General features: G+C 46.3%; 9 protein-coding genes across 9 annotated transcripts; 3 read left to right on the forward strand and 6 right to left on the reverse strand.

Moving 5' to 3' along the window:
• Nucleotides 1-517: 517 nt before the first annotated feature.
• On the forward strand, nucleotides 518-5,236 carry KD926_007613 (serine/threonine-protein phosphatase 6 regulatory ankyrin repeat subunit A; the record flags this gene model as incomplete). Its single annotated transcript, XM_053100482.1, has 5 exons — nucleotides 518-921; nucleotides 1,446-1,720; nucleotides 3,045-3,468; nucleotides 4,015-4,754; nucleotides 4,830-5,236. The coding sequence occupies 5 exons, from the start codon at nucleotides 518-520 to the stop codon at nucleotides 5,234-5,236; spliced, it is 2,250 nt and encodes a 749-aa protein (XP_052955786.1).
• A 461-nt stretch (nucleotides 5,237-5,697) lies between these two features.
• KD926_007614 (MFS general substrate transporter) lies at nucleotides 5,698-6,535 on the reverse strand (the record flags this gene model as incomplete). Its single annotated transcript, XM_053100483.1, has 2 exons — nucleotides 5,698-6,320; nucleotides 6,409-6,535. 2 exons carry the CDS (start codon nucleotides 6,533-6,535, stop codon nucleotides 5,698-5,700), a joined length of 750 nt encoding a protein of 249 aa, XP_052955787.1.
• Nucleotides 6,536-8,079: 1,544 nt separating this feature from the next.
• On the reverse strand, nucleotides 8,080-8,976 carry KD926_007615 (DUF1115 domain protein; the record flags this gene model as incomplete). The annotated part of the gene is made up of 1 exon (XM_053100484.1): nucleotides 8,080-8,976. The coding sequence occupies one exon, from the start codon at nucleotides 8,974-8,976 to the stop codon at nucleotides 8,080-8,082; it is 897 nt and encodes a 298-aa protein (XP_052955788.1).
• A 1,202-nt stretch (nucleotides 8,977-10,178) lies between these two features.
• KD926_007616 (tetratricopeptide repeat protein) lies at nucleotides 10,179-10,739 on the reverse strand (the record flags this gene model as incomplete). The annotated part of the gene is made up of 1 exon (XM_053100485.1): nucleotides 10,179-10,739. The coding sequence occupies one exon, from the start codon at nucleotides 10,737-10,739 to the stop codon at nucleotides 10,179-10,181; it is 561 nt and encodes a 186-aa protein (XP_052955789.1).
• A 2,175-nt stretch (nucleotides 10,740-12,914) lies between these two features.
• On the reverse strand, nucleotides 12,915-13,892 carry KD926_007617 (NAD(P)-binding protein; the record flags this gene model as incomplete). The annotated part of the gene is made up of 1 exon (XM_053100486.1): nucleotides 12,915-13,892. The coding sequence occupies one exon, from the start codon at nucleotides 13,890-13,892 to the stop codon at nucleotides 12,915-12,917; it is 978 nt and encodes a 325-aa protein (XP_052955790.1).
• Nucleotides 13,893-16,019: 2,127 nt separating this feature from the next.
• Nucleotides 16,020-18,929, forward strand: KD926_007618 (putative carboxylesterase hlo; the record flags this gene model as incomplete). Its single annotated transcript, XM_053100487.1, has 3 exons — nucleotides 16,020-16,432; nucleotides 17,279-17,857; nucleotides 17,912-18,929. The coding sequence occupies 3 exons, from the start codon at nucleotides 16,020-16,022 to the stop codon at nucleotides 18,927-18,929; spliced, it is 2,010 nt and encodes a 669-aa protein (XP_052955791.1).
• Nucleotides 18,930-19,239: 310 nt separating this feature from the next.
• Nucleotides 19,240-21,079, reverse strand: KD926_007619 (uncharacterized protein; the record flags this gene model as incomplete). Its single annotated transcript, XM_053100488.1, has 4 exons — nucleotides 19,240-19,453; nucleotides 19,529-19,644; nucleotides 19,702-20,132; nucleotides 20,446-21,079. 4 exons carry the CDS (start codon nucleotides 21,077-21,079, stop codon nucleotides 19,240-19,242), a joined length of 1,395 nt encoding a protein of 464 aa, XP_052955792.1.
• Nucleotides 21,080-22,481: 1,402 nt separating this feature from the next.
• On the forward strand, nucleotides 22,482-23,141 carry KD926_007620 (arginase; the record flags this gene model as incomplete). Its single annotated transcript, XM_053100489.1, has 1 exon — nucleotides 22,482-23,141. One exon carries the CDS (start codon nucleotides 22,482-22,484, stop codon nucleotides 23,139-23,141), a length of 660 nt encoding a protein of 219 aa, XP_052955793.1.
• A 305-nt stretch (nucleotides 23,142-23,446) lies between these two features.
• On the reverse strand, nucleotides 23,447-24,502 carry KD926_007621 (uncharacterized protein; the record flags this gene model as incomplete). Its single annotated transcript, XM_053100491.1, has 3 exons — nucleotides 23,447-23,451; nucleotides 23,510-24,088; nucleotides 24,142-24,502. 3 exons carry the CDS (start codon nucleotides 24,500-24,502, stop codon nucleotides 23,447-23,449), a joined length of 945 nt encoding a protein of 314 aa, XP_052955794.1.
• Between the last annotated feature and the right edge of the window lie 986 nt (nucleotides 24,503-25,488).

Below are 25,488 nucleotides of genomic sequence, written 5' to 3' on the forward strand. Positions count from 1 at the left end.
GCAGTTTGAAGATGACGAAAAAGTCGGTGAAATTGAGGTTTTCGGGCGTCAGGTGGGGACGGGCGTCAGGTGATCAACTACGGTATTGGACGAGCGGCACAGTGACTTGCCCATACCCCGGCACGATCAGAACACTTACATCCTTGGGAGTATAGGTATGCACAATGTAGTCATTGCATGTCTTCCGTTAGAGATATATGGTACGACTTCAGCAGCGACTGTCGCGAGCCAGATAAGGGGCACGTTTCCATCAGTCAGATTTGGACTCATAGTAGGAATTGGGGGCGGTGCACCTAGCCAAGCAGCTGATATAAGGCTTATCGATGTGGTTGTTAGCAAGCCGACGGGGGTGTTTGGAGGGGTAGTACAATTTGATATAGGCAAAACAGTCAGCCAAGGGCACTTTATAAGAACTGGCTCATTGAATAAACCGCCTCCGGTGCTTCTAACAGCTTTGTCTACGTTGCAAGCAAATCATCTGGTGGCTGGGAGCCGAATCCCGGACTTACTTTGCGAGATGGTCGTTAAACGCCCTCTTATGAGGGAGAAGTTCACTTATCTTGGCGAGGATCAGGATCGGCTGTTTGAAGCAGGCTATAAGAATGAAGCATCGGAGGATACATGCGAGCGTTACGACATGGGAAAGTTGAAAGGAAGACTAGCACGAGGTACACCGGACCCTGTCGTTCATTACGGTTTGATCGCGTCAGGTAATCAAGTCATGAAGGATAGCGCTATGAGGGATCACTGGGCTCAAAAACTGAGAATTATCTGTTTTGAGATGGAGGCCGCTGGCTTGATGGATATATTGCCCTGTCTTGTGATCCGAGGAATTTGTGATTATGCAGACTCCCACAAGAACAAACAGTGGCAGGAGTACGCAGCCACGACTGCTGCAGCATATGCAAAAGAGTTGCTTTTGTTCGTTGTTCTGACACAAGTTGTTGACACGCCAATGACGTTTATCCCAAGTGAATTGACATCGTATCGTCCACAACACAGACTTCCAGATAATGAGTATCATTTATATCATTTGAAGTCCGACGAACACTGTAAGTGGGCATACGAAAAACCGAATCCCGCCTGAGATTAAAGCCCAGTCACTAACTCTCCTTGATTGCTAAGTTGATAAAAGACTTCTAGACTCGTTGTCAATATGTGATCATGAAAAGACTCACTATCGTCTTTCTGATAAACGCCTGCCAGGTACCAACCACAACGTGGTTTTTGAACCATTTGGTTTTCAAAGAGTGGTTTGTTGAGTCCCGATTCCAAACACTGTGGTGCCATAGACGAAGTAAGGATGATTCCGCCTATTTGCGCTGACTAGAGACTAAATGTAACAATGAACAATTGGCTCGGGGAAGACGACAATAGGGTGAGTTATGACGGTTCTAAATACCCATGTTTCTCCTCCAGCCATTTTCGCCTAACGATTGCGACAGAACATCTGTTGTTGAGGCTGCCAAGTATCGATTATCAGGTGATAGAGTTCCGACTGCCTTTTTCTACTGTGAAATCGATCGGCCCGAACTTCTTGAGGCAGGTCACATCATGGCTAGTCTTATCAAGCAATTGTGCAAATTTCTACTCTGTATCTCTCAGGAACTTCCGGGAAATGTTGCCGCTGATATTGAAAGATTCTACGGACCTAAACGAGTGAAACCCGACTTTGAAAATCTCAAGAATATTTTTGTTCGCCTTTTTGACCGTGTCCCTAGTACAATTTACATTATTGATGGGCTTGATACATTAAGCGTAAATGATGTGACTGAAGTCTTGAAACTGTGCCGGTCATTGTTTAGCAGTTTGACGCTCTTAAATCCGTTACGTCTACTCCTGATCAGCAGGGAGCACCTTCCTGGGCGAATGCAAATAACCAAAGCGATACCAAGCCTTCGTCAAATCTCAACGAACTCTAATGTTATGCCGGACATTGAACTCTATATCGAGTCTACTATAATGGATAAAAGGGCTCATGTCCATGAACTTACGAATGACTCAGTTTTACTGGAAAGGATAAAGCATGATCTGATAGAAAAGTCAGAAATGTAGAAACCCTTTTGGACCCTAATTTGAACACATTAATTAGCTCACCTTTACACGTAGCTGTGCTGACATGCGAAATACAGGTTTCTTTGGGTACATCTCCAGCTAGAGATTCTTGGGGACACTTGAGACACAGATGCTGAAATACGATTAGCGCTCAGCAATTTGCCGAAGGGACTAGAAGAAACTTACAGCCGATGCTTGCAAAGAATGAATCTGCGAGATCGCCGAGCTTTAAAGGTTTTCAAATGGGTCAGATTTGCAAGTAGACCACTGCATATCGAAGAGCTCAAGAAGGCCGTTACCCTAGAGATCCAGAATACCGAATGGGATGCTTCAAAGATACCCCGGACGAGTTCTGTGCTAAACGGGTGCGCCAATCTCGTTGTTATTGATCCAGTTGACAACTGCGCCCGATTTACGCACTCCGTGAAACAGTACTTTAAAAAAGAGAGCTATTCGATACCAGAGTATCCTGAAACTTCAGAACAAGGAAAACTAGAATGCGGAAAGCTTTGTGTAAACTACTTGTGCTTAAAAGATTTTAGCCTGCAGATCACGAAACAAAGCAAAGAAGTTGCAGTTTCTCTGCCCAGCCCAGTCTCTTTGGTGCATCAGTCCCTTTTACCATTGATTGAAAAGCTGTTACCTCGCTCCTGGAGAAACAAAACAGGTTTTGCCTTTAGGCAGATTCAAACTCTGCGCGCCACACCACCCGACCGTTCCCGATATGCCTTTTTCAGCTATACAGTTCTGAACTGGGGCCTGCAAACAATAGCTATCACGCATACTTCTCCTGTTTAGGAAGCATTTCAGCAGCTTGCTTTGAGATTCAGTGTCTTGGAATTTTCACCCCTGGGTCCCTAGTGGTCGTTCTGCACGTTCGTATCTCCACGGCCTATTTGGATAGGCAGTAAAGGAAAGACATATCTCACTTCTGTCTATTGTTTTTTCCGCGTTCGATGACTTAGAGGCGATTTGTGACCTGCCTCTAGTTGAAGATCGTATCCCTGCGCTCCACGTTGCATCAAAGCTAGGGTATCACGACGTTGTCCAAGTCCTGCTGCAATACTGCGATGTTAACTTGCAAGACGTTGATGGCTACCTGGCGTTGCATCATGCAGCAAGCAAAGAACATAGAGAAGCTTCAAAATTGCTTATTACAGCTAAGGGGGCGAGAAGTCCCCGTCTTTCCAAGTTGAAATGCACTCCCCTATGGCTAGCAGTGACCAACGGTCACGATCATATTATGTCGCTGCTTCGACAAAACAACGAATACATTGAGGCAAAAGACCTTACGAGTCATAGTACGCCACTCTTGCAGGCTACGAAGAATGGCCACTGCTCAACAGCCGAGATCTTGATTAGAAGAGGCGCAAAAATCGATACAAGAGACCTTTCAAGAACAAACCCTTTAATGTGGGTATCAAAGAATAGAAACGATATAATGATAAAACTCTTGCTCGAAGAAGGCGCTGATCCATCAGTCATCGATGATGGCGCAGACAGACTGCTGATTTAGGCCGCGAACAAGGGCTACGAAATGGCTGTGCAAAAGCTCTGCAATTTTGCAACACCCTTAGAGATCAAAGATATGGACGGATATACAGCGCCATTACGAGCGGCAATACAAGGCCACGAGTCTATCGTAAGATATTTGCTCTCGAAGGGCGCAAATATAGAGCCCAAAGATTAGTATGCCGGTTGCACTGCTTTATCATGGGCCGTTCGCGTTTTAGATATGTCTGTGATTTGGACATTACTCGATCAAGGTACTTAATTTGAAGCCAAAGATGAATTTAGGCGGACACCATTATCGTGGGCTGCAGAGGAAGGGTCAGAAGCTGTAGTTCAACTCCTTATTGATCGCGGAGCGGATGTTGAATCAGACGATGCCAGCAGTCGAATACCGCTATCCTGAGCCGCGGGTAGTGGGAATTCACAGGCTGTAGAATTGCTATGCAGCGAAGGGGCAGATCCAGCATCTCAAAATTATGATCTTGGTCGCACTCCGCAGTCATGGGCTGCATTGAATCATCACGAGTTAATAGCAGATGTGCTAGCAGAAAAGGCTAAGACTGGGTCGAACCTTCGGTCTATCGAGCTTGAGCTACTGCGTGCCACCGAAGGTGACGATTTAAATTCACTGAGACGTACCTTGAGCCATGCCCATGTTACGGGATATATTGAGAAAACCACTTTACGAGCGTGCCTGATTGAAAGTGCCACAGGGGTGAACATGAGCGCAACGCAGTATCTCCTTAGCATGTCATCTCCCAGAATTGTGCATGCCGCGCTTCTGCGGGCCATAAAAACCAATCATGATGGCATTTTACTTATGCTTCTAGACTTTGGGGCATCGCTGAACATAAGATGCGCAGGTGGCAATACCCTGCTGATGACAGCTTCATTGGAGGGTTTTCAGAATGCTGTTGAGGTGCTTATCGCACGAGATGCTGACTTGAATGCGAAGGACTATAATAGGCGAAACGTTTTGCACAAAATGGCTTTTGACGACTGGCCTTATTGGGGAGAAGACCTTCTCTATACAATACTTAGCGCTGGTTGCTCGCTTCACAATCGTGACAGTGTGGGCCGAACTTCGCTTCATTGGGCTTGCGCCACTGGGAAATATCGAATGGCACAGTTGATAATAACGAAATCATCTGGGCCATCACCAGACCCTAATGCCTTAGACGACAGAAGTATGAGTGCTTTACACTTTGCAGTTGAATATGCTCGGAGCGACATTGTCTAGCTGCTATTGACAAATGGAGCAGATCCTAATCTTTCAAATGATGAGGGGGACACGCCCCTTCATTTCGCAGGGATTCTGGGCTTGATGAACATTGCTCAAACGCTCCTAATGTCTGGAGCAAAGGTAGCTATACAGAACGTTAACGGAGTCACGCCTCTTCACATTGCCGCTCGTGCTGGGCAAGCAAATGTTGTCGAGCTCTTGCTTCAAGCATTACCACTGCCTCTGCTAAGAAAGTTGGAAGAATTAAAGGACCGACATGGCCAGACGGCGTTTTCGCTGGCTACTACAAATGGTCACGAAGCAGTCGCCGACCTATTGATTTATGGCGGAATTGGCACTTCTAGCAAATTTACAAGTCCCTCAACGTTCGGTTCACCTTCTAAGGAGCTCTCCCGCTCAGTTTCGGGTTCTAAAGACCTTGAATGAGGCGCATTGTTTGTTTTCCTGCGGGTTTGCCTTTCGGTCGCCTCTATGATCGCTAGCAAGTTGTCCCTTTTCCTTCATAGCCCTAGGACCAGTGAGAACCAGTGAGTGTTATTTCATATGTTTTCAGGTCGGCTCAACACAGTCCCTAGCTTGTCTATCCCTGGTAAAATATATTAGTTGCTGTAATCCCGTCAAAGCAAGACCTGATATGACAAGAGAAATCATGATCACGATTCCTCTAGGATAACTGTGATAATATAAAACAATTAATAACGAGGTCTCCGTAGCAATAAAAGAGTATTGGAAGGCATACTGTGCTAAGGACTCGTCGTCCCGAAAGATCTGCGTGCCCGCCATAAGTCCGGTAGTGGCAGTCATTACGACTACGACAAAGTTAGCAGCATGTCCTGCATTAGGTCTCAAAATTTCTATATCTTACACATCCTATTCATAATACCAGGTCAGTTTATATCGTAAAAGTGCAGATGTGTCAAAAACTGAACATACGCAACGCTAATACTTCTCTCAGCCGCAGTATTGCAGTTAATTTGGATCCATGCATTATGAATAGGATGATAGCCCACAGCTAGCCCATTAACTGTTGTCCAGAGGCCAATTCGACTCCATTGCCCAACATGAGGCTGGACAATTCGTAACAGGATCAGCGCTATGAGGTATGCGGCAATTGCCACCGTGACGATCAACCCGTGTCTTTTAGTCTTGTCACTCAGCCACGCAAAGAAGAGAATGACAGGCAGTGTCGCAAAATTTCCAATTGCGGAAATGGCGTTCGATTCGATACGCGAAAAGCCTAATGACATGATGATGCTGGGTGTGTATGTTGTCAAGGGGCTCCAGGTTGAGAACACACAGGCGGTGGCGATGAAGTGTGGCCATTTTCGAATGTTACCCAATGTCTTCCAAATATCCTGGTAAGATATGGGTTTATTGTGCGCATAGATATTGGCGCTACTTCTCTCGTCGGTGCCATCGTTAAAATTGTTCTTCATCATTTGTTCATTTGGCTTTTCAGGAAGAAGGAAAAACAGAGCAATAGCCGCAACCATCGACATTATTCCTTCCACTATATAATGTCAGAATAAATCGTCTGAGTGAGCTTTCTCTGGTTATACCTAGAAATATCCACTGCCATCCAGCCAGCCTGCGTTTACCGTCAAGTCTTAACAACCCTGCTCCCAAGAGGGGTGCGACGGCATTTCCTCCAAACATCCCGAAGAAGAATATAGCAATCCGCTTGGTTAGCTGCTCTTTCGTATACCATGTGGATAAAGTATACATTGCACCGGGAATGAACCCAGATTCAGCTAGCCCCAGGAGCGCTCTTGTCAGAAGGAAGCCAGTTTTATCCTTAACAAAAACCTGCAATACAGCCACGGCCCCAAAGATAAATACTTGGGCACTTATCCATCTTCTTGGCCCGACCTACTTACTCTCCAAGTCAGATTATTTGCATTGAAACTTCATATTTAAATCAGATCACACTGACTCGCTGAAGTATAAGGTTTGAAGGAATCTCCAATATAACTACTCCCAAAAACATCAACTGATTACCAAGGTTTATTGTGTTTTGGTTCACAGAGATCGTGTCTGCGAGTCCTCCAGTCAACGCACTGGCGATATTCGTCCGTTCCAGCTGATATGTTGCAAAACATATGACGAGGAGTGGAAGGACTCGGAAATCAGCGCTTTTTGATCGTCAGTAGGCTGTCAGTGCCAAGGCGACGACGGTTGAATAAGGACTCACGTTTTTCGGATGCGTGAATCTGCATATGAAACAGAGTCATTTTCGCTGGATTGACAAGTGGTAGAATTCTTAGCGTCCATGTTCCCTCATATATCGTCACATACATTTTATCTTACTGAAACTCTGCAAGAATATGTCGCTTTATTGTATGTTTGCCCGTAAGGACCTTGGCCGCCCGCTGGTTGGATTCATGGTACCTTGGGGGTGATAAGATGACGAGGTTCCTATTTCCGGCATTATTTGCTAATAGAAACACATATCTTAAAGAAAAATTAGATCTCTTCGAGAGAGATATATAACACCGTCTTTGCTTCGTCTTTGTTAAAACTTATTCATGGCTCTATCTAAAATTATAACACGGAAAAATATTGGAACATTCATTCTTATTGCTTTTCATGAATCGCGATACGATTGGAACCCCATTTCGTCTGAGTAAACTTTAAAATGAACTATTTTTATCTTGGTCAAGGAGTTGCTTCCTGTTATTCTATGTCAGATGAGCACGTTAACGGGCGACATGCTCTGACTTTATGGTAGTTTTAACTCAAATCAGAAGATAGCTAATTCATCTCGATATGGAGCTTTTGGAAGTTGAAACGGGTGCGGAACTCTAAGCACGAACGCCAACAGATATTCAGCATTTAGGAATGTTTGTGTTCTCCGTTCTTGAACTTTCACTTGCATCATATGTTTAACCCAGCGCTTTCGCAAGAATTGCATGATAATGTAATTAGACCAACCACTGTTATCAGAGTTTTCATGGACCGCAATGGTTTGCTGGCTGCTGAGAGCGGAAAGACTACGTCAAATGTCAAGCTTGGAAGTTTTAGCTCTGACAATGATACGGTTCGGCCAAGCAGTCCCGTGGACTTTGGCATGAATTCAACAATGCAAGACCTGCATATCTTAGGATCCACTATTTATAAGCCTTATATATGTCGAATTCATCCTGCCGTTGGTTCTAGTAAATAAACCTGTCAGGTGGCGAAATAAAAGATTCAAGGCACCGAAACTACTGCCTGGTTTGTTGAGCCACCAGGGCTCCTCTTTGATTTTATTTTAAAATCCCACGAAGAATTCAAAATATGACTTTCTCAAATGCCTCTTGTAACCCTCGTGCACCCAACCACGCCTCCAAAGCCTGCATATCCCCACGATTGGCCCTCTGGCCACCGCGCTCACCCAGCGAGTCTGTGATCTCCTCCATACCATCAAACACTCTCTCCACGTCATCCTTCTCACGGAATCTCTCGCTAACCTTCTTTTGGTGGCTGGGTATATCTCCCCAGGAATGTGTCTTGATGAAGCTCATGTAAGAATCAATATCGGTTGATTCTCCCTCTAGACATAGCACACCCGGTTTCCCTGCCAGGACGAATCCAGTGAGAGAATATGCCGGCGCATTATTGACCATGTCATCTCTCTTCTTTTTCGTTGATAGAGACGGGAAATAGAACCAGACCCGTACTATCGGCCCTCCCCGGCCAGAGCCAGCATTGCTTTCTGACACGGCCCGCGCTTCTTGTTGTTTCTGCATCTGTAAGAAACGGTTGAGCTTCTCTTGCACGTACTCGAATGTTTCAAGCGCATCATCTTGCGGCATCTTTGCCGTCAATTGTGCTAGTTCGGCCTTGGATATCCAATCCGGCTGACGCACTGAGTAATTTGCTGGTGGCGGTTGGTCCAGATCATCCGTATCCTTTGCTTGGAGAGGGATAGACAGATTTACTTGGACGGACTTCTCTCCATCTGCAATTGGTAAACAGACTGTCAGGTATATGCTGGCAGAAATCCCTGTGGGCAGTGGTAACGTGGGATCTTCGCACCATTGCCGCAGTTTCTCCACACATTGAGATGTTGATTCGGGAATTTCAACCTCTCCCGGAGACGGGAACATGGCGGTTAACAAGTCGACCATGGAAATTTGGGACTGGAGCATGTCCGGTGGAAGAATGTAGTGCTGTTCTTGTGCCATTGTGAATAGATATGCCCATGTGCAGCAAGTTGAACGATAAGAAAATATTATGGCAAATAGAATAGAGCTCTAGAAACAGAAAATCGTGCTAAATTTGTTTTGGTCTCCCTTAAAGCGCAGGGCAATGCTTATCAAAGTGTATAGACAATTTTTATGATTCAATGGGCACACGCTCACCAGCCCAAGGACACTGGTTGTTAGGAGAGGGAATTTGTGGATCGCTGAACCGAGACCTCGGAACATTAATTCTCCATAAACTACGTGAGATGGGTGCTTTCTGTTCGATTTGATTGGCCCAATTCCTCAGTCCTGCCCATTGGCACTGTGGCCCACTTTATCTACCCCTTTCCCTGATGTGGTGAAGGCACATTCTTTCTTACCTGCATGCCTCCGCTCTTTCTTCCACTTCTGCGAGAATGGCTACCAACAACGCGCAATTGTTTAGCACAACCAGCTATCTGCAGTATTCAGTATGATAAGTTCCTGGCATGGAACAAGAGGAATGAGCCCCGTGGATCCTTCCACTGTTCTCCGATTAAAACTATACTCGGAGTACGCAGTTTGAATATACGCAGCGTGCATGTTATGCGTAACCTTATATATTTTCGTGCTCACGATTTGGGTATATCTGGAATTAAATTCTTGAATTACACCTGAAGTAGTGCTAGAATTGGATAGAGTAGAATTCAGTGGTCGATGTAACGCTCGCAGATTCTATTCTTCCTTAATATTAAAATTCTGTAGGAAAAAGCTATCGTTTTCCTCTTGATTCGATGTACAGAGCTTGATTACTATTGGGTACAGTACACAGTACAAACAATCAACGCTTCTATTGTTCAATTCCCCGACAGTGTGACAGTGTATGTCTGCATAACTCTGTTAAAATAATATTATCTCGTATATATCCAGGCCAATTGATAGCTCCTATTCTACACTTTCATAGTTGATGCCTCAGGCCCTAAAGTCTAATCCCAATGGAGCCTAGCGCTGTGGGGTAGACGGCCAATTTCTCAATTATTATTGGCTATTCTGACTACCTACCAATTTGGGTTCACATCGATACCTGTGTGTACGTAATGCCCCGAAGAAAGAAAAATTCATACGTGTTGGTACTATATGACATGGCGAGTCAAGAAATGACGGCCTTCGAATATCTCAGAAGAAATAAAATCAAGGAACAATCGAAACTGGAACTATTTAATTCAAGAGTTTTTGGAAAGACGATTCATAAACTTCCTGAGACCGGATACTGTTTCGTTCATGCACCGCCATGATTTGAGCGTAAGCTCACGGTCGTTCCCTAGAACTATTCGTCGGCTTTTGTATGCTTTGCGAAACATCTTCTCGGATTTTTTCATCTCCCCTTGCCCTTGCAATGATGCTCCCAGGCCATGCGCAGAGTCACCAACGTAATAACCATCAGAGCCGTATTCTTTGTCTTCCTGCTTGTGAACATCAAAAAATAGAATTTCTGCCTGCTTGAACTGTTTTCCGGCGAGAAGACAATTGGCCCTGTTATGAAGAGACTTTAACCTGTACATGCTGGCGATTGGAAGACTAAATTTCACTGTTTGGGTGTAGGCTTTCTGAGTGTGGTATTCTGCTACCTCGCGATAGACATCTGCTGCTTCGTCGTATCTCTCCACCTGTTTCAAAGACCATGCAAGTGTCTCCGCAATGGGAGGGACGTTGGCATAACCTGAAATTGTACCGATGGGATATCTCTTCTTGTTACCATTATAGAGTTTTCCAAGTAACCTCATCACTTCCTTGTCTAGGCAAGATCCCAGGCTGTCGACACAATCAAGAGTCTCGCGAGACTCTTGATCCAAGTACCTTATCTAGTCCTATGTATGCCGTCCATCGAGGGTCTTGGGCGTCTTTATAAAGCTCTCGTGACAATAAAGTCTTGCCTATAAAACACAGTGACCGGAGAATGTCTTCATGAAGAGTGCCTAACTTGGCCTTTCGCCCTTCATAGGCCTGGCGAAACATTTTTTCGGCCTCCTCATTTGTCCCAATCTCTTCGAAGAGAGAGACGCCCAAACAATGAATAGAATCAAGAGTCAGCAGGTGACCGATTCCCATGTTGCTTGGCGTTTATAGAACACATCGCGGAATATTCTTTGGGCCTTGCTATATCACGTCCTTCGCAAAGCTGCTTCGCCCCTGGAGAAAAGATAAGAATAGTCCTCTTGAGGACGTGGAATGATTTCCTCGCTTTCGCTTTTCTTCGATGCCACTGTCATGGTTTTTGAACTGGAATCCTTCCCAATAGGGCTTGCGGTGTCATTACGGCTGCTTGAAAGCTCATAAGACCGCGTCAGCCAGGAGGTATATTCATCGGTACCTTGTCGACTGTCTTGGCGGTTCCCTTCTATTCCCCATCAGCCCAAATATCTGATTCAAAACGCGAAATGCTTACCTATCTATGGCCCTCGAGCGTCGACATAAGACTATTGCGAAAAACTTTGGATCCACGCATGCTGTAACGCGTCTCTTGCGGATAAACGTGCAGCAGGATCTATGACCACCAATGCTTGTATAAGCTTTTGACAATCAGAGCTGGCATGGTGGGTGCTCAAGGCTGTGGTAGGGAATTGGCCGTCTTGAATATACCGCTGTAGTTTAATGTGTTTGCTAAACGGTAAAATTCCTGTAAGTATATAGTGCAACATGACCCCAAATGTCCAAATGTCCACCGTCTGAGTATACTGAGCATTACCTCTCCCAAGAGCCATGTTAACCTCGGGGGGCCCAGAATTCCGGTATCCCCGTTAGGGTCTAGAATGCTGAATCGCTTTCTCTTGTGTGCTTGCTAACGCCAAAATTGCCAATTTTCACCCACTAATGTGGATTTTTCTGCATAACAAAGACATTCTGCGCAATTAGTTCTGCTTCAGTTTGCTATATTGTAAATGACTCACTGCTGGCTTCAGATCACGATGCGCGAACCCATTGCTATGTATGTGCTCTAGTCCTTCGAGAAATTGAAATGAGATCTGCTGAGATTCTATCTCTCTCAACGGCTGCTCAAGATGCTGCTGTAGGTCTCCCAGCTCGATATACTCCATTACCACAAACACGGAATGTAAGTTTTCAAACCACCCGAATGATTCCACAAATAGACCCTCATACTATAATCAATCATCATTCTCGGTTCTTTTCGATGTGTGGATGGCAAAAGCTAGCTGACCTTCCGATGTGAGAACTTGAAATGGCTTCCAGCTCTCGCGTGTAATCAATAGCCTGAGTCGAGTGAGACAGTCTAGGAATTATTTTGACGGCCTGTAGTCTCGCCCTAGAGAACTCATTGCATTTATACAGCCAAACATCCCCAAAGGAGCCTCGACCGAGGCGCTTTCCTCTAGTCCATTTTTGCTCCCTTTTGCGTCGCCGTAAAGGCCCCCCTGGCCTACTTGATTCTATCTCAAGTATTCCGTGACTAAAATGATCATCGTAGAACTGAACGCTCGGTTTAGAGTCGCTCATTAGGTTTGATAAGCTCTCCAGGATCGAGAACTACGGTTTGCAATACTTTGATTATCGGTGAAATGTGGTCGCAAACAAACGAGGCTGAGAGGCTCACGCCTCTCACTCCTCTTGGCAATCTCAGCCATTGGCGCTTATACCTGCGCAGTACGCCATTCCAAATCAATACTAGACACTTGCCACAATGTGGGCTTGACCCCTGTCTCATTGCTAGTCATCTAGTCAATTGGAAGTTATCATGTGATCGGAGAAAACAATTGCTTTGATAAAATCACTTTGTATATTCGAACCAAACAGCTAAACAGACAGGATGATTCTTCAAGTCACACTAGCAAAATGGCTTTATAGAGATGGGGAAATTGTTGTTTAACCTCTCGGACTCTCCACACATCTAACAATGACTCTGTTCTACTGGCGTTGAAAAACTATCTCCTGGTAGATAGTGCTCAATACTCAAATTTCTCGCCAACAAGTTGCTCGCTGAGTTTCCAGAGCTTTTCAATGCTCTCATCATCTCGGACGTAGTCTGCCCCTGGCTCTGTGGCCTGGCTGTTTTGCAAATAAACAGGAGATTTGGCAGGTAGCTCGGGGTCGAGCGCAGCGATCAGGGGGGTAGCGGCAATCTGTGTATAGTTTTTGAATCGAGGCTCCTCAAACTCGAAGTCCCGCCCGGTGTTCTTTTTCGTGGCTGGGAATATCCCGACATAGTCGTCCCATGTTAGGTGGGCACCCAGCTCCGTGTCACCGTTGTAGCCAGGGTGCGCTGCTGCCGCCGTGATGCCGCGAGCCCTAAGCTTCTTGGTCAGGCCGTACGCAAACAAGATATTCGCGGACTTTGCCTGCCCATATCCAGTCCAAGGATCATAATCCATGCCGCCAGAGTAGTTCCAGTCCTCGAAACGTACCGGACTGATCAGATATCCCGAGCTCGTGAGATTTACGACGCGAGCATTACCGGCCTCGGCCGCTCCTGCGACCAGAGCGGGAACGAGCAAGTTCGTGAGAAGAAAATGACCGACATGATTTCCTGACAACTGCAGCTCAATGCCCTGTTTGTCGACAGTGAATTCCTTCAGTGCCATGTTCCCCGCACTGTTGATGAGGACGTTGATCTTGGGCGCCGCGGCCAGGATCTCTTTGGCGGCGTGACGCACGGAGTCATGGTCGGACAGATCGACCTGCACGAAGGTAGTTTTCACGGACGAGTCGAAGGAATTGATTTCCTCGAGCACCGGCTCCACTTTCTTGGCTGTTCGTGAGGCGATGAGGATATGTGCCGGGCCAAACTTGGCCAGAGAAGTGGCCATCTTACTGCCAATGCTGGGCTGGCCGGCTCCGGTGATCAGAAATGTGCGACCCTTGATCTCGTGGGAAAAAGCACTGGTGACTTCCTCACTGCTCGCAGTTGCGTCGAAAACAACCATGATGGCAATTGATACAGACAGCCGCTTGTTTTTGGGAAGGGAGGGAGACAAGCGGAATTGAGGTATAGGCTCTAAAGTGAATTTATTGAAAATTAAAACCGATTGAGAATACTACATAGATTAACGGCCATCCTATATAATAACAGTCTCTAAAATGACAAGGATACGCATCCCATCCAACTAGAAAGTAAATTAAAAACAGCAATGATTACAAATGAGGACATTACAAATGAAGCCTTAATTTCCGATCTTTAACTCCGATCATAATGAATCAGAGGTCCCACTCGCCTTCCTTCGCTCTTGATCACAACTCTATCCCAGCTCTTCCTAATTTCTAGCCTTATGCCACCACAGCCCAACAGGAATGCTGTTCGTAGTTCGTACTATTGGTCGGGGGGGGGGGGGGTCTCAAGGCCCGCACCCCGTTCGTCTCCACCTACCCGGCGGCCGATCGCGTCGATAGATTATGCCCGAACGGTTGATTCCACACTTGAATGGGGTAAGATTAATGAGAGATTTCTGTTGCCACGAGCAATCCACTACTAGCTTCTGGCTAAGGTTGACAGACTGTTTTATTACACTGCATTATCCCATCGAAACATCCGGTGGGGGAAGAAAAGCAGGGAATTAATAACAAAGGGGAGCCGTGGATCTCGCTAGACCTAACTTTTATAATCAATTGTATACCTTGTTACCATGACATTTGCTGCTCCCGGTATAATTCCTAGCATATCCTTAGCCAGCACATTGTATAGTGCATCACATCAACTAGGGCTTCACAAGTCCCGTGCATGTCCTCTAGAAAACAGCCTCGCTCAACCACCAAATTTGAAATTGTCACAAACAGCATGGACCAATCCAGAAACAGGTTGTATATGGATAGTTGGCAAGGTAACATCAAGCGCTCACCTGAATCATTGCATGACTCGACAATTGCCCCTGCAGAGAGGTTTTCAGACTGATCAACCCTGACGACGAAAAGAGTAGATACAAAAAATGAGCCACCTCATTTTTGGAACTCCTAGCAATCACGCGGTCTGCGGCGTAAGCAATTAAACAAGGCATTCATAGTGAGATCTAAGAGCCCAAGGCTAATTGTCATTGTTCTATCAGCTTATGGTGGCTATGCAAAGAAAGCCGTTGCTTCTATAATACTATCTGGGAGCTCTTCTAAGTGTGGTGGGGATGATTTCAGGTCAACTTCTTGATGATCCTTGCGATCAGGGTTGTTGACATTGGCGTAAGGCTTATTATATCTCTGAGGGTTACATTAAGCATCTGAAGACAAAATAGGCCATCACTGAACAGAATACAACGGTCTTGATCCAAATTGCTACGCCCCCGGTCATGACCCGTGCAACAAATAGATAACGCTCACGCAGCTGCTTTTTTTATTGCTTCCCCGGTCCGTGGAAATTCTCCACTCGCACCCAAAGAATTACTCAAATTCATTTGAGCCAAAAAGCAAAAAGTAAAGCCCAACGCGGGGCTCGAACCCGCAGCCTTGTGATTAAGAGTCACACGCTCTACCGATTGAGCTAGCCAGGCTGGCTATAAATGCGATGCTGAAAATATATGGTCTTATCAATGTTTCCCCGCAATCAAGTTCGTAGCATGTTACAATACAGGACGACGTGTTATATTCAACTGTTGGCGCACAAACATTGTTAGTTAGCCTGCAATTATCTCATCAAAGTATGACCACACCCAAGAGTTCCTTTGTCAAGGGCCAAAAACACAATGATGACCTTAACTGCTCAGGCATGATAGGCAGAGCCGAGGTATATCGTATAAAATGTAAGCTGTGATCTGCTCGTTCTCCTTAGAGTCCGTCTATAATTGCGGCAAACCTACTCAATTGGATTATTCGGGCGCTTAGGACGGCCGTTAGTACATCAATATCCTAAACGACAATGAAAATTACGGCTTTTGCGTGATCTATTCAGAACGATTTGCTGGCTGTGAAGAACCGGGTTGTATTCACCCGTGCTGGCGGGCGACCTCTGACTTAAAACTTGTCATGATATCTGCATGTATTCAGGAGACCCACGCCTTCCGGAAACAAGGACCGGTCTATGAAGCTCGTCTAAATCGTCGGGGAAAATCACGCCCGATCTAATCCCCTCGATGGTTGAGCAGGCTAAGGAGACTGCCAAAGACCCTGGCTACTATTCCACGGCGCAGTTCAATAACCGTGATGCCCTTGTCGGGTACGAAGCTATAGGCCGGGAGTTATTAGAGCAGATTCCCTCGGGGATTGACGCCTTCTGCGGGACCGTTAGCGGCGCGGGCATGGTCATGGGTTCTTCGAAGGTTCTAAAGTCGAAGTGGCCTCATGTTCATGTCGTTGTCCTCGAACCGGCTTCGTCGCCGGTTATCACGGAGCGTCGGACGGGGACGCATGGCGTCGAGGGGATTGGAATTGGGTTCCGCCCCCCTCATCTCGATGATAGCCTCTACGATGAAGCCCGCGCTGTTCCGGAGGCTGATGTGCCGTCGTCTTGCAAAGGAAGAAGGGCTCCTAGTGAGCACTTCTACCGGTATGAATGTTGTCGCGGCAGTGGATCTCGCGAAGCGTTTGGGGCCAGGGAAGAAGGTGGTCACTGTGGCGTGTGATACCGGGCTCAAGTATATGAATAGCAACCTATTGGCAGATGACTAAAATATATAAACCTGCAATCCCCGGGATTTTGTACTTATTCCGGGAGTGCTGCGAAGGAGCAAATGTTGAATTTTATAGTCATCATTTCATTATGTATAGCCCTTCTCTAAGAAAACTACAAGATATCGTGGCACAGAAAAGTTAATAGATTAATGTCGAGTAACCCTAGAAGGCATCTGCTTGTTTGTCCGGGATATTGGAATTTAACAGTATTCGTAGATGCGTTTTATTTATTGAGCTCATTCAAACCATTTATGTAGAAACAATTGTTTCCCCCAAGCAACTCCAAGCTAATTACCATCAATTTTGTCACGTTTTGTTGTTATGAATACCATAAGTTGTGCATACTGATGGATGGTCAGGCAGTAATTCCATGCCTATTGGATGCCTGATTCCCTTCTTGGCCAAGCGTCTATCCCAAAGCGGCTAGCTCAGATGCCAGGTTGATCAGGCTCCAAAGATACGACGATCCTTTCCGTGCTTTGCTCTGCAAGATGCATCATTCATTCTTACGTTGGACTGAATCTGCCAGGACCCAGTTACCTTGGCGGAGGGGCTGCAAGGCTGAGCCACACGGATGTAGGCGACTCAAGAGTGCAGTTAGGCAGCAGCCTTACTGGTAGTTAGTAATAGCTCATGGCTGATGGCAGAGATATAAGATGCTCGATCGACGCATCTCGTCGGTGATTTTAATTCCACTGATTTCCAACTGAGTCCTACCCAGTCCGTTTGACATTGAAATGCGCTCACTTCACTTTCTCAGTGTCGCCAGCCTCGCTGCAGGCTTGGCTACACCGGGCGCCGAGTCACTGCCTACTGCTATTATCGATTCAGGCGCCATCGTTGGAACAACGACTTCCCTGCCCTATTCGACAGCCGTTGTGAGACAATACTTGGGCGTTCCGTTCGCTGCGCCGCCGGTCCGATTCAGTCCCCCCAAGCCTGTGGCTCCATGGCCCGGAATGCGCAACGCAACCACGTGGGGACCAGTCTGCATTCAAATGATGAATCAAGAATCGAAAGACTATTACGACATGGTTGGCATTGGGGACCCCTTAGGCGGGGAGAGCGAGGACTGTCTAAACCTCAATGTCTTTACTCCGGCGGACGCGTCGGCAGGGTCTAAGCCTGTGCTGGTTTGGATCTATGGCGGCGGTTTTATTAACGGGGGCTCCGCTCTGCCGATCTATGATGCTACGAGTCTTGTTGCCAACCAGGACGTCGTGGTAGTGACATTTAACTATCGGACGAATGTGTTTGGATTCCCCGGGAGTGGTGTTCCCGAAGAAGAAAAGAATCTGGGGTAGGGGGGCATCCCTAATTACTTGCACCGGCTCAGTATTGACTCTTGATTTAGATTTCTGGATCAACGTCTCGCCCTAGACTGGGTGCAACGTAATATTGCCGGCTTCGGAGGCAACCCATTCCAAGTGACTATCTTTGGCGAGAGCGCTGGCGGAGGCAGCGTCGATACACTTATCACATCGCCCCCCAATCCACTCTCTTTCCGTGCAGCAATCATAGAATCGAATCAGGGGTCAATTGTAGCCCCTCTAGACGATAAGGCAGGATCATACCGCCAGTCATGGAAGAAACTCCTCAACCTGACGCACTGCTCTGCGGATGGCGCTATCGAATGTCTTCGCAAACTCCCTGCTCAGAAGATCAAAAGGATTCTTGAAACGGCCGATCTGCCATTTGGACCTCTTCCTGATGTGGGCGTCACGATGTCGAACACGCCGCGACAAGACAGACTCCATTCCAGCGAGGGTAGCTCGACTATCGCGCGAGTCCCGGTTTTGTTCGGCAACAACGCAGATGAGGCAAAGCCCTATCTCATCGGAGCTAACGACACTCGCAAGACCCTCGAAGGATTCGGGCTGGGTAAGTTCGCAGACACGCTGATCAAAGCGTATCCTCTCGGGCAACCCGGTACGCACACTGAGAATGACCGGCTTAATCTCATCGCCAACGACCTGGGTGTGCACTGCCCGATGAAGTTCTACGCCGATGACAATCTGGAAGTAGATATCCCCGCTTGGAGGTATTTCTTCAACGCTAGCTTTCCTAATAACGAACTATTCCCTGGTAGCGGGGCATACCACATGGCTGAAATTCCCCTGGTTTTTGGCACTTATGAGAAGAATGGGGCCACCGAATTCCAAGCTAAAGTCAGTCAGGCTATGCAGAAGGCATGGGCGGACTTTGCCAAAGACCCATTTGGAGGGCCAGGATGGAAGGGGGTTCCCACGGTCGGGGTGTTTGGGGATGGCGTGAAAGAGGGCATGAATGAAGAGGGAAAGAAGGCTTTGAGGGCGGTTAGCTCGAAGGATATGAATCGGAGATGTCACCTTTATGAGCCGATATATGGATGATCTGAGCCAAGTGTGCTTGAAATTGTACATTACATGGCATGAGCTTATTTTATTTTATTTATTCTTTTTTTTCCGACGTTTCCAGGTCATTTTAGAGGTTCTATGCAGGCCTATGTTTTTGTTTTAGATGGATAAAAGACCCATATAGTTGCAACCATGAATAGCTAGGTATCATTAAGCAAATTAAAGATTGATTGATTGATTGGCCTCCGCGGCTGCTTTAATTGTAAGCTGCCAGGTTAGTATAAAGCCCTATCGAGATCCAAGACCAACAACTATCTGCTGTATCATCAATCTGTGAGCATCTGAATCAAAATTCAGACCCAAGCACTCGTATATTTTGCAATCCTGGTATCTCCTGTCTGATATCGGCGGTCAAATCGGCGATATGCGTAAAGTACGCAATGTCTCCGTTGAGATTTCCGCCCCGGCACGTGCCATGAACCTGTCCAATATGATCATACACAAGGGTGCCCTCATCACCAGGGGCAAAGAGATCTCTAATAGTATCGAGGCTCCGGATACTATGCTCGTAAGTGATTGTTTATTTCCCGGATTTGTGATCTTTAGCGATGTGTGCTTCTACAAGCCCGCCGTACGTGCCCATAGTGTGACCAGTCGCATGGCCAAATTTCCCTAGCCGCTTACCGAGCTGAATATAGCCATCTCTTGCGAGACATGATAGCTTCTGGTGAAATTCAGGGAGATTGGGAGACTAGTAGTTCTTCTGTTAGAGCGCCTTTAACAATCTCAAAAACAGGGGACTTCTTACGCTGTTTGTTCCGGGAGCACGTTTCTCTATCTTAATAAGTGCCCAATCGATCATGGATAGAGATGCTGTCGGATCCATATTGTGAATGGTTGCGAGAGGCTTCTGCACCAAGCCAGAGGCTGCAAAAACTGCACCCAGAACACATGACTCTTTCTTGTACAGGCTTCTGAAATCGTCACATTCCTGGTGCAGCAAGGAGATCGACTCTTGCATCTGTTTGCATTCTTCATCCCGCGAATCGTCACCATCGACGACGTCTTCGTCGGTCCGAGCCTGTAGACGATTAATCGATTTTTGATAATCATTAGCACATCTCTCCAGCCCCTTGATCTTGGTTGTCAGCTCTTCCTGAGAAGGACTATCAACAAGCAAAATGGCGCCAGCATCTTTGTCAGTAACCTGAACTCCAAAGTCCCTCCATTTGTCAAAAACTATAGAAAGCTCAGTATCTTCATCCTCCAAAAAAAAAAAAAAGTCAAAGATGAAAACTTACGCCGTGCCTCTTTCGGTGAAATCTGTTCCTTCGTTGGTAAAACGCAACGGCAACAGGTGAGAGCAAAAGTATCCCAGTCTCCGCGGATGGGGTTTCTCAGCTGGATATATCCCCCCAGGGTTCCCTTTGAAGAGTTAATTTATTAGGACTTAAGCTCTGTCCGATATGAGCTGCTCTATCTGGCCTGAGCTTCTCGATTTTGGGAGGACTGAACCATCTAGTAAAGCCGGTGGCCTTTCGTATGAACACACCCACCATGTTGATACCATGCCGAATGAGGATTTGTAAAATCTCCTCTCGAACAACTTTCCAATCCCTCGTCTCGTTGGGATGAACGTCCACGATGACATTTGGGGCGTAATTTGACACATCATAACCGGCTCCAAGGCGGTAGCAGCCGACAGCTTTGATCCCTTCTAGCGAAATCTTCTTCAAGAATTCGCGGCAAATCTCACCCCATTGACTGTAGATAGCATCTTGAGGGCTGCACGGGCTCGGGTATACGTGGATCTTTGATAGTCCTAGATCGATAATCTCAACACGGAAATTATTCAATCCTTTTTCCTCCAGAAATCGGTACGCTTTGCGTGCAATATTGATCCATTTCTTATCGACGTTTGACTTTTGGGCGAAAACAATACAGGTAAGAGTCACATCGTCCTCTTCATCCTCACTAACTGGGCCATAACCCCATTTCTCGGTTTCTCTATTCCTAGTCCGTCGATCGTAGAAGCTGACCTCCAGCATTTTCACCTGTTCCTCATGGCAGATTTTCCTGACGTCGGATGTGAGCTCTGAAATACCTTGTAATCCGCGACTTTGTCGGAAAGGATGGTGGTAAGACAATGGGATGAACCTGCAAAACTCTAGGTCTGGCAGAGGCATATGCTACCTCGATAGGGGAAATGGGAAGGATCAACGGATTGTCTCTAAGAGCCATTTTGAGTGATTCTGGGAACGGTGTGTAGCTTGACTTGGGTCTATATGCTCAAAGATGACTTGCCGGGGGCTGAGGAGAGGATTAATGAGTATGGGTCAGTGGTTGTAGAGAGAAGCTTTCTTTTCGCTACGAAAAGAGTGGTAGAGCGAGGTAATTATTTACTCATCAATCAACTGGTAATGAACTTTCTGACGCATCCAGCTGATTACATTCGCCATTTAACAGCAGGGAAACCAGAGCCATCAACAATTCCGATAAAGGCAAGTTCCGGAGATCTCTGTACGAAGCGGGAGATTTCACGAAATGGCCGAGAAACCCCATGAAATCCGTTGTCATTCCCCCTGATGAGAGGGAATACAACAACGTCCAATAAAAAAAGCCCATATAGATCTATGCTTCATTAATGTCTTATCAATGGTTTGCTGTTTACATTTTACCTTGTTATTCAGATAATAGATACATTTGAAGGTCCGGTTTGGCGTCAGAAACTCATCACTCTATGCAATTGTTGATCTTGTCGTATAGAATTATAGAAGGATGATATCTTCCGAACGCTTAAGATGTCCCAAATTCTGGGACTAGTTCCAGATCGCCTGGATCGGTGGTGGACCCGAACAAAATTAGCACCGGCCCATTTCTCGCCCCCAAGACCTTTCTTAATAGCGAATCTGTCCCCTTTCAAACTTCCATACAGCGTCACGATGACTCATGTCTCGTCCTCGCCTCGCAAATGTCAACCTGGACGATCACTCACCCTTTTTGCGACCAGTTATTCGATTTATCGATAACCATTATGTCAAGTACGTCCTTCTGTCGCCCTCATTCTCCGCTACAAATCTAATTAACATGCTAGACCATTGTCATTTACCTCATAATTTACCTACTTGGGTTCGTGGTAGGCTGTCGGTGCTTATATGAAGTCAATTCTTGTCGACATTATGAGGGTATTCTTCGAGGTGCAGTCGGAGTTCTGATTAATGGCTTTATCGTGGCCGCTGCTGTGTCAAAATATCTCCAGGCTAGGGTCTCGCGATGGAGAGAGGAAGGTCAGGCCGGTTGTTGATGTGACTATGGATTCATTTGTCGATTGCATTCATTTGGTTTCTGGAGTTTGGCTGTTTGAAGCGATCATGTCTTAGAGCTCTTTTATCCATGTGATATATGAACTCCTATTATAAAAGAAAGATTCTCGACACAAAAGCCAGCCCCGAGACGGCGCCCAACATGATCCCTCCGCAATAATCAACACCGGCATCTTCGACAAAATCCAATCCAAGAAGCCCCAGCCTGTCATCGTGGAACACATAGAGAGGACCTGTCCCGTCATCTCCCCCAGATATCGATCACATGAAACGTCCTCGCGCCGTCAGCACCGCCGCTCAACATATCAACCAGAAATTGTACGAGCATACTCGACAGGGTTCCTTTGTGTTAACCCTCGGCAGAAACCATTCCATCGGTATCGGCACTGTTTCTGGTACTGCGAAGGCTATTCGCGAGCGATTCTCGGGCTCCGAGATGGCGGTCTTTTTGATCGATGCACATGCCGATATTAATACCCCCGAGACTAGTCTAAGTGGACGGATTCATGGCATGCCAGTTGCTTTTGTCTCTGGATTATTTAAACTAGTTGAGGTAACTGGTAGAGAGTATGAAGCATTTGGATGGATTGAAAATGAGCATATGATCAATTTGAAGAGGTTTGTTTATATCGGGTTAAGGAATGTCGATGAGGCAGAGAAAGAGACGATCGAGAAATACGGGATTAAGGCTTTGAAGTTTCCAGTTGCTCCAGGGCTGTCTCTTGAGGAAAGCAGATATATTGCAAAGCGGCTCCATCAGACAGAAAACTTGGTTGCGATGGATTTGGTCGAGATCAGCCCGCAGGTAAAGTCAGATAAGCTCTCTGTCACGGTGGATTCTAGATGTTCGGTTATCAGTAATGCTCTGGGCGTTTCGAATGATTCAATGGATATAATTATCTCGGTTGTGTTCGATATCGGTTGATTTCCTCGACCTCCGTATGTGTCTACGAATTTGTTGTGTTGTAATGCATCGAACCACTAACTTCTCCCATAAGCTTTCTCCAATTCATTATATTTCCATCTGGGGTGTTTCTATGTTCCATATGTTTATAGTCGCTCAAGATCACCATATTCCTCTTCAAAACTTAGACCCATCATTTTTCCTTTCTGTTTTTCTTTCCATCTTTTCCCACGCCGTGTCTCCCCTTCACCTGTCCCCCTCATCACTCAATCCGCCCTAACCACCCCATTAAAAACCCTAAGGATCTGGAAGTTCCTTAATATGACTCAATCTGTATTTCACGTAAGCATTCCAGTATAGCAAATGATTTCCTTGTAAGACCCACGAACCGTGCTCTGTCTGCAGTAACATTCCCCTCAGCTGGGGATACCAGCTCACCAGCGCTTTCTTTGATCGTAATTGATGCAATGAACGAGTTCGCATCCACGGTGTCTGCAACCCCAGACCACCATGCTCAAAAACGTTCACAATATCGAATTTCCAAACGATATAGTTATCTAACTCCTGAAGCGGAGTCAGTGTCGAGGATGGGCCTGTCAGAAGGAGGCCACCGTCGTACACACCAGTGTCCGTCACTCTCGATAGCTGCTCCAGCAGCTTAAAGTCCAACTCTAGCCAGAGACACGGCTGGGTTTCGAGGCGAGGATCTTGGGCTATGACAACACCGTCAAACATGGCATGCCAGTATTCTTTGCTGGCATGTTGGTCCGTCTCCTCGATTGGCTGCAGGGGCATCAGGGTGAGGGATTCTTCGCTTATTGCCGCTGTTGAGATATATACTGATCCGGGGTCTGCTTTCACGAAGGACAGGCAGAGCCAGAGAAGCATATCCATGAGATAGCACAGATGTCTGGGAAGCAAAACATAAATCATCTCGTAGGAGGCGCGGATTTCCATCGAGTTGTCCTCTAAGATGCTGTTAGAACACTCTTTGCTATTTTTATAAACGTTTAAAGATCACCATAAGAGTTGTTAGGGCTTTGTAGTGCGCTGAAAATGTTTTCCAGAAGCACGAGCCCCATATCCCCATGCTCTTCCAGGATGTAGTCTTGACACATCATAACCTTCACCCTATCTTTGGTCCTCGTTAAGGTTTGTGTTTCTGAAAGGAAGATTTTCTTGTCGTCCTCACCGTCGAGCGCGGCTGGCAGATTCCATGCGATGTCGAATTCGCAACATGCGTCCCCATACAAGCCGTCAGATTCATCACACTCTGGCTCGTCCGGCTCTGACTCGCTCGACTCCGGTGATTGTAGCTCGGGCGTGTCGTCAGTTGATCGTCTCTCAGACGTATAGTATTGCTTCTTGATCACGATCGTCATTCGCTAGAACACTCAAATGGAGTCTGGAATTACATGAGATACTTACGGGATTGCATTGATAGCACGGTGCAGAAATCCGGACATATCGATTATGCGGGCCGGTGTTGCATCTCTCTTCAGGATCGCCTTGCGAGGAGATATGAATGCAGTGATCATATAGGTCTTTGCAGTCGGAATAGTGGTAAATGTTCGCATAGTAGTTGCACATGCCGTGTTTCCACAGTTCTTTTGTGATTGAAAGATGTCTGGGCAATTTTCGAGGTTTGTTGCCTTGATGTCGATATGACGATAGGGTTGAACGATGATATAGAGGATATTTTGAGATTGTTCAAATGCAATTCCATAACAACTGACACATTTATATTCAAAGGCAACATGTCTATCTATCAACATAAGCAGCCCAGCTGACGGGGTATTCCAACAAAGACCCAAATCCAGGCCGTGGTGTCTTGCAAACAAGTTGCTACGTTTGGCGTGTTGTTCCAGTGATCCATTCTTGGGTGTGAATTCAGCTTCTGACTGAGGGACTGTAGATACTGAATAAAAGACGTTTCCTTTGGTGGCTGAGCACGGCATAGGAAGCAATCACTGCTATACTCCGTTTGTAGGGGTTGGGCTTGCATGAATGTGGGACGTGAACATGCCTAGGGACATTTGGCCAATTCATTTCTTTGTCTTCAGGATCAATTCCAATTGTACAGTAGTATTTCGGACAACGATCTCCTCGTGGTCATGTAGCTAGGCCATGGAGATCTTCAAGAAGGGGACTGTGGTTGTCATTCGTCAGGGTCTCAAAGGAGACATTTGATATAGAATCAAGCCGATTTAATCCTCTACCAAGAAAATTCAGCCTGAGAAACTCTTCAAACAGCATGAGCAAACACCAAAACTCATCGTGACACCACTAATACCTAAGGCCCCATTATATAAATAACCACCAATAGCCTCAATCCCAGCCAAGTAAATGCCGAAAGACCAAGCCCTGT

Source organism: Aspergillus affinis (assembly GCF_023601865.1).
Source record: "Aspergillus affinis strain CMG 70 chromosome Unknown NODE_46_length_220473_cov_87_121971, whole genome shotgun sequence".
NCBI classification, from domain to species: domain Eukaryota; kingdom Fungi; phylum Ascomycota; class Eurotiomycetes; order Eurotiales; family Aspergillaceae; genus Aspergillus; species Aspergillus affinis.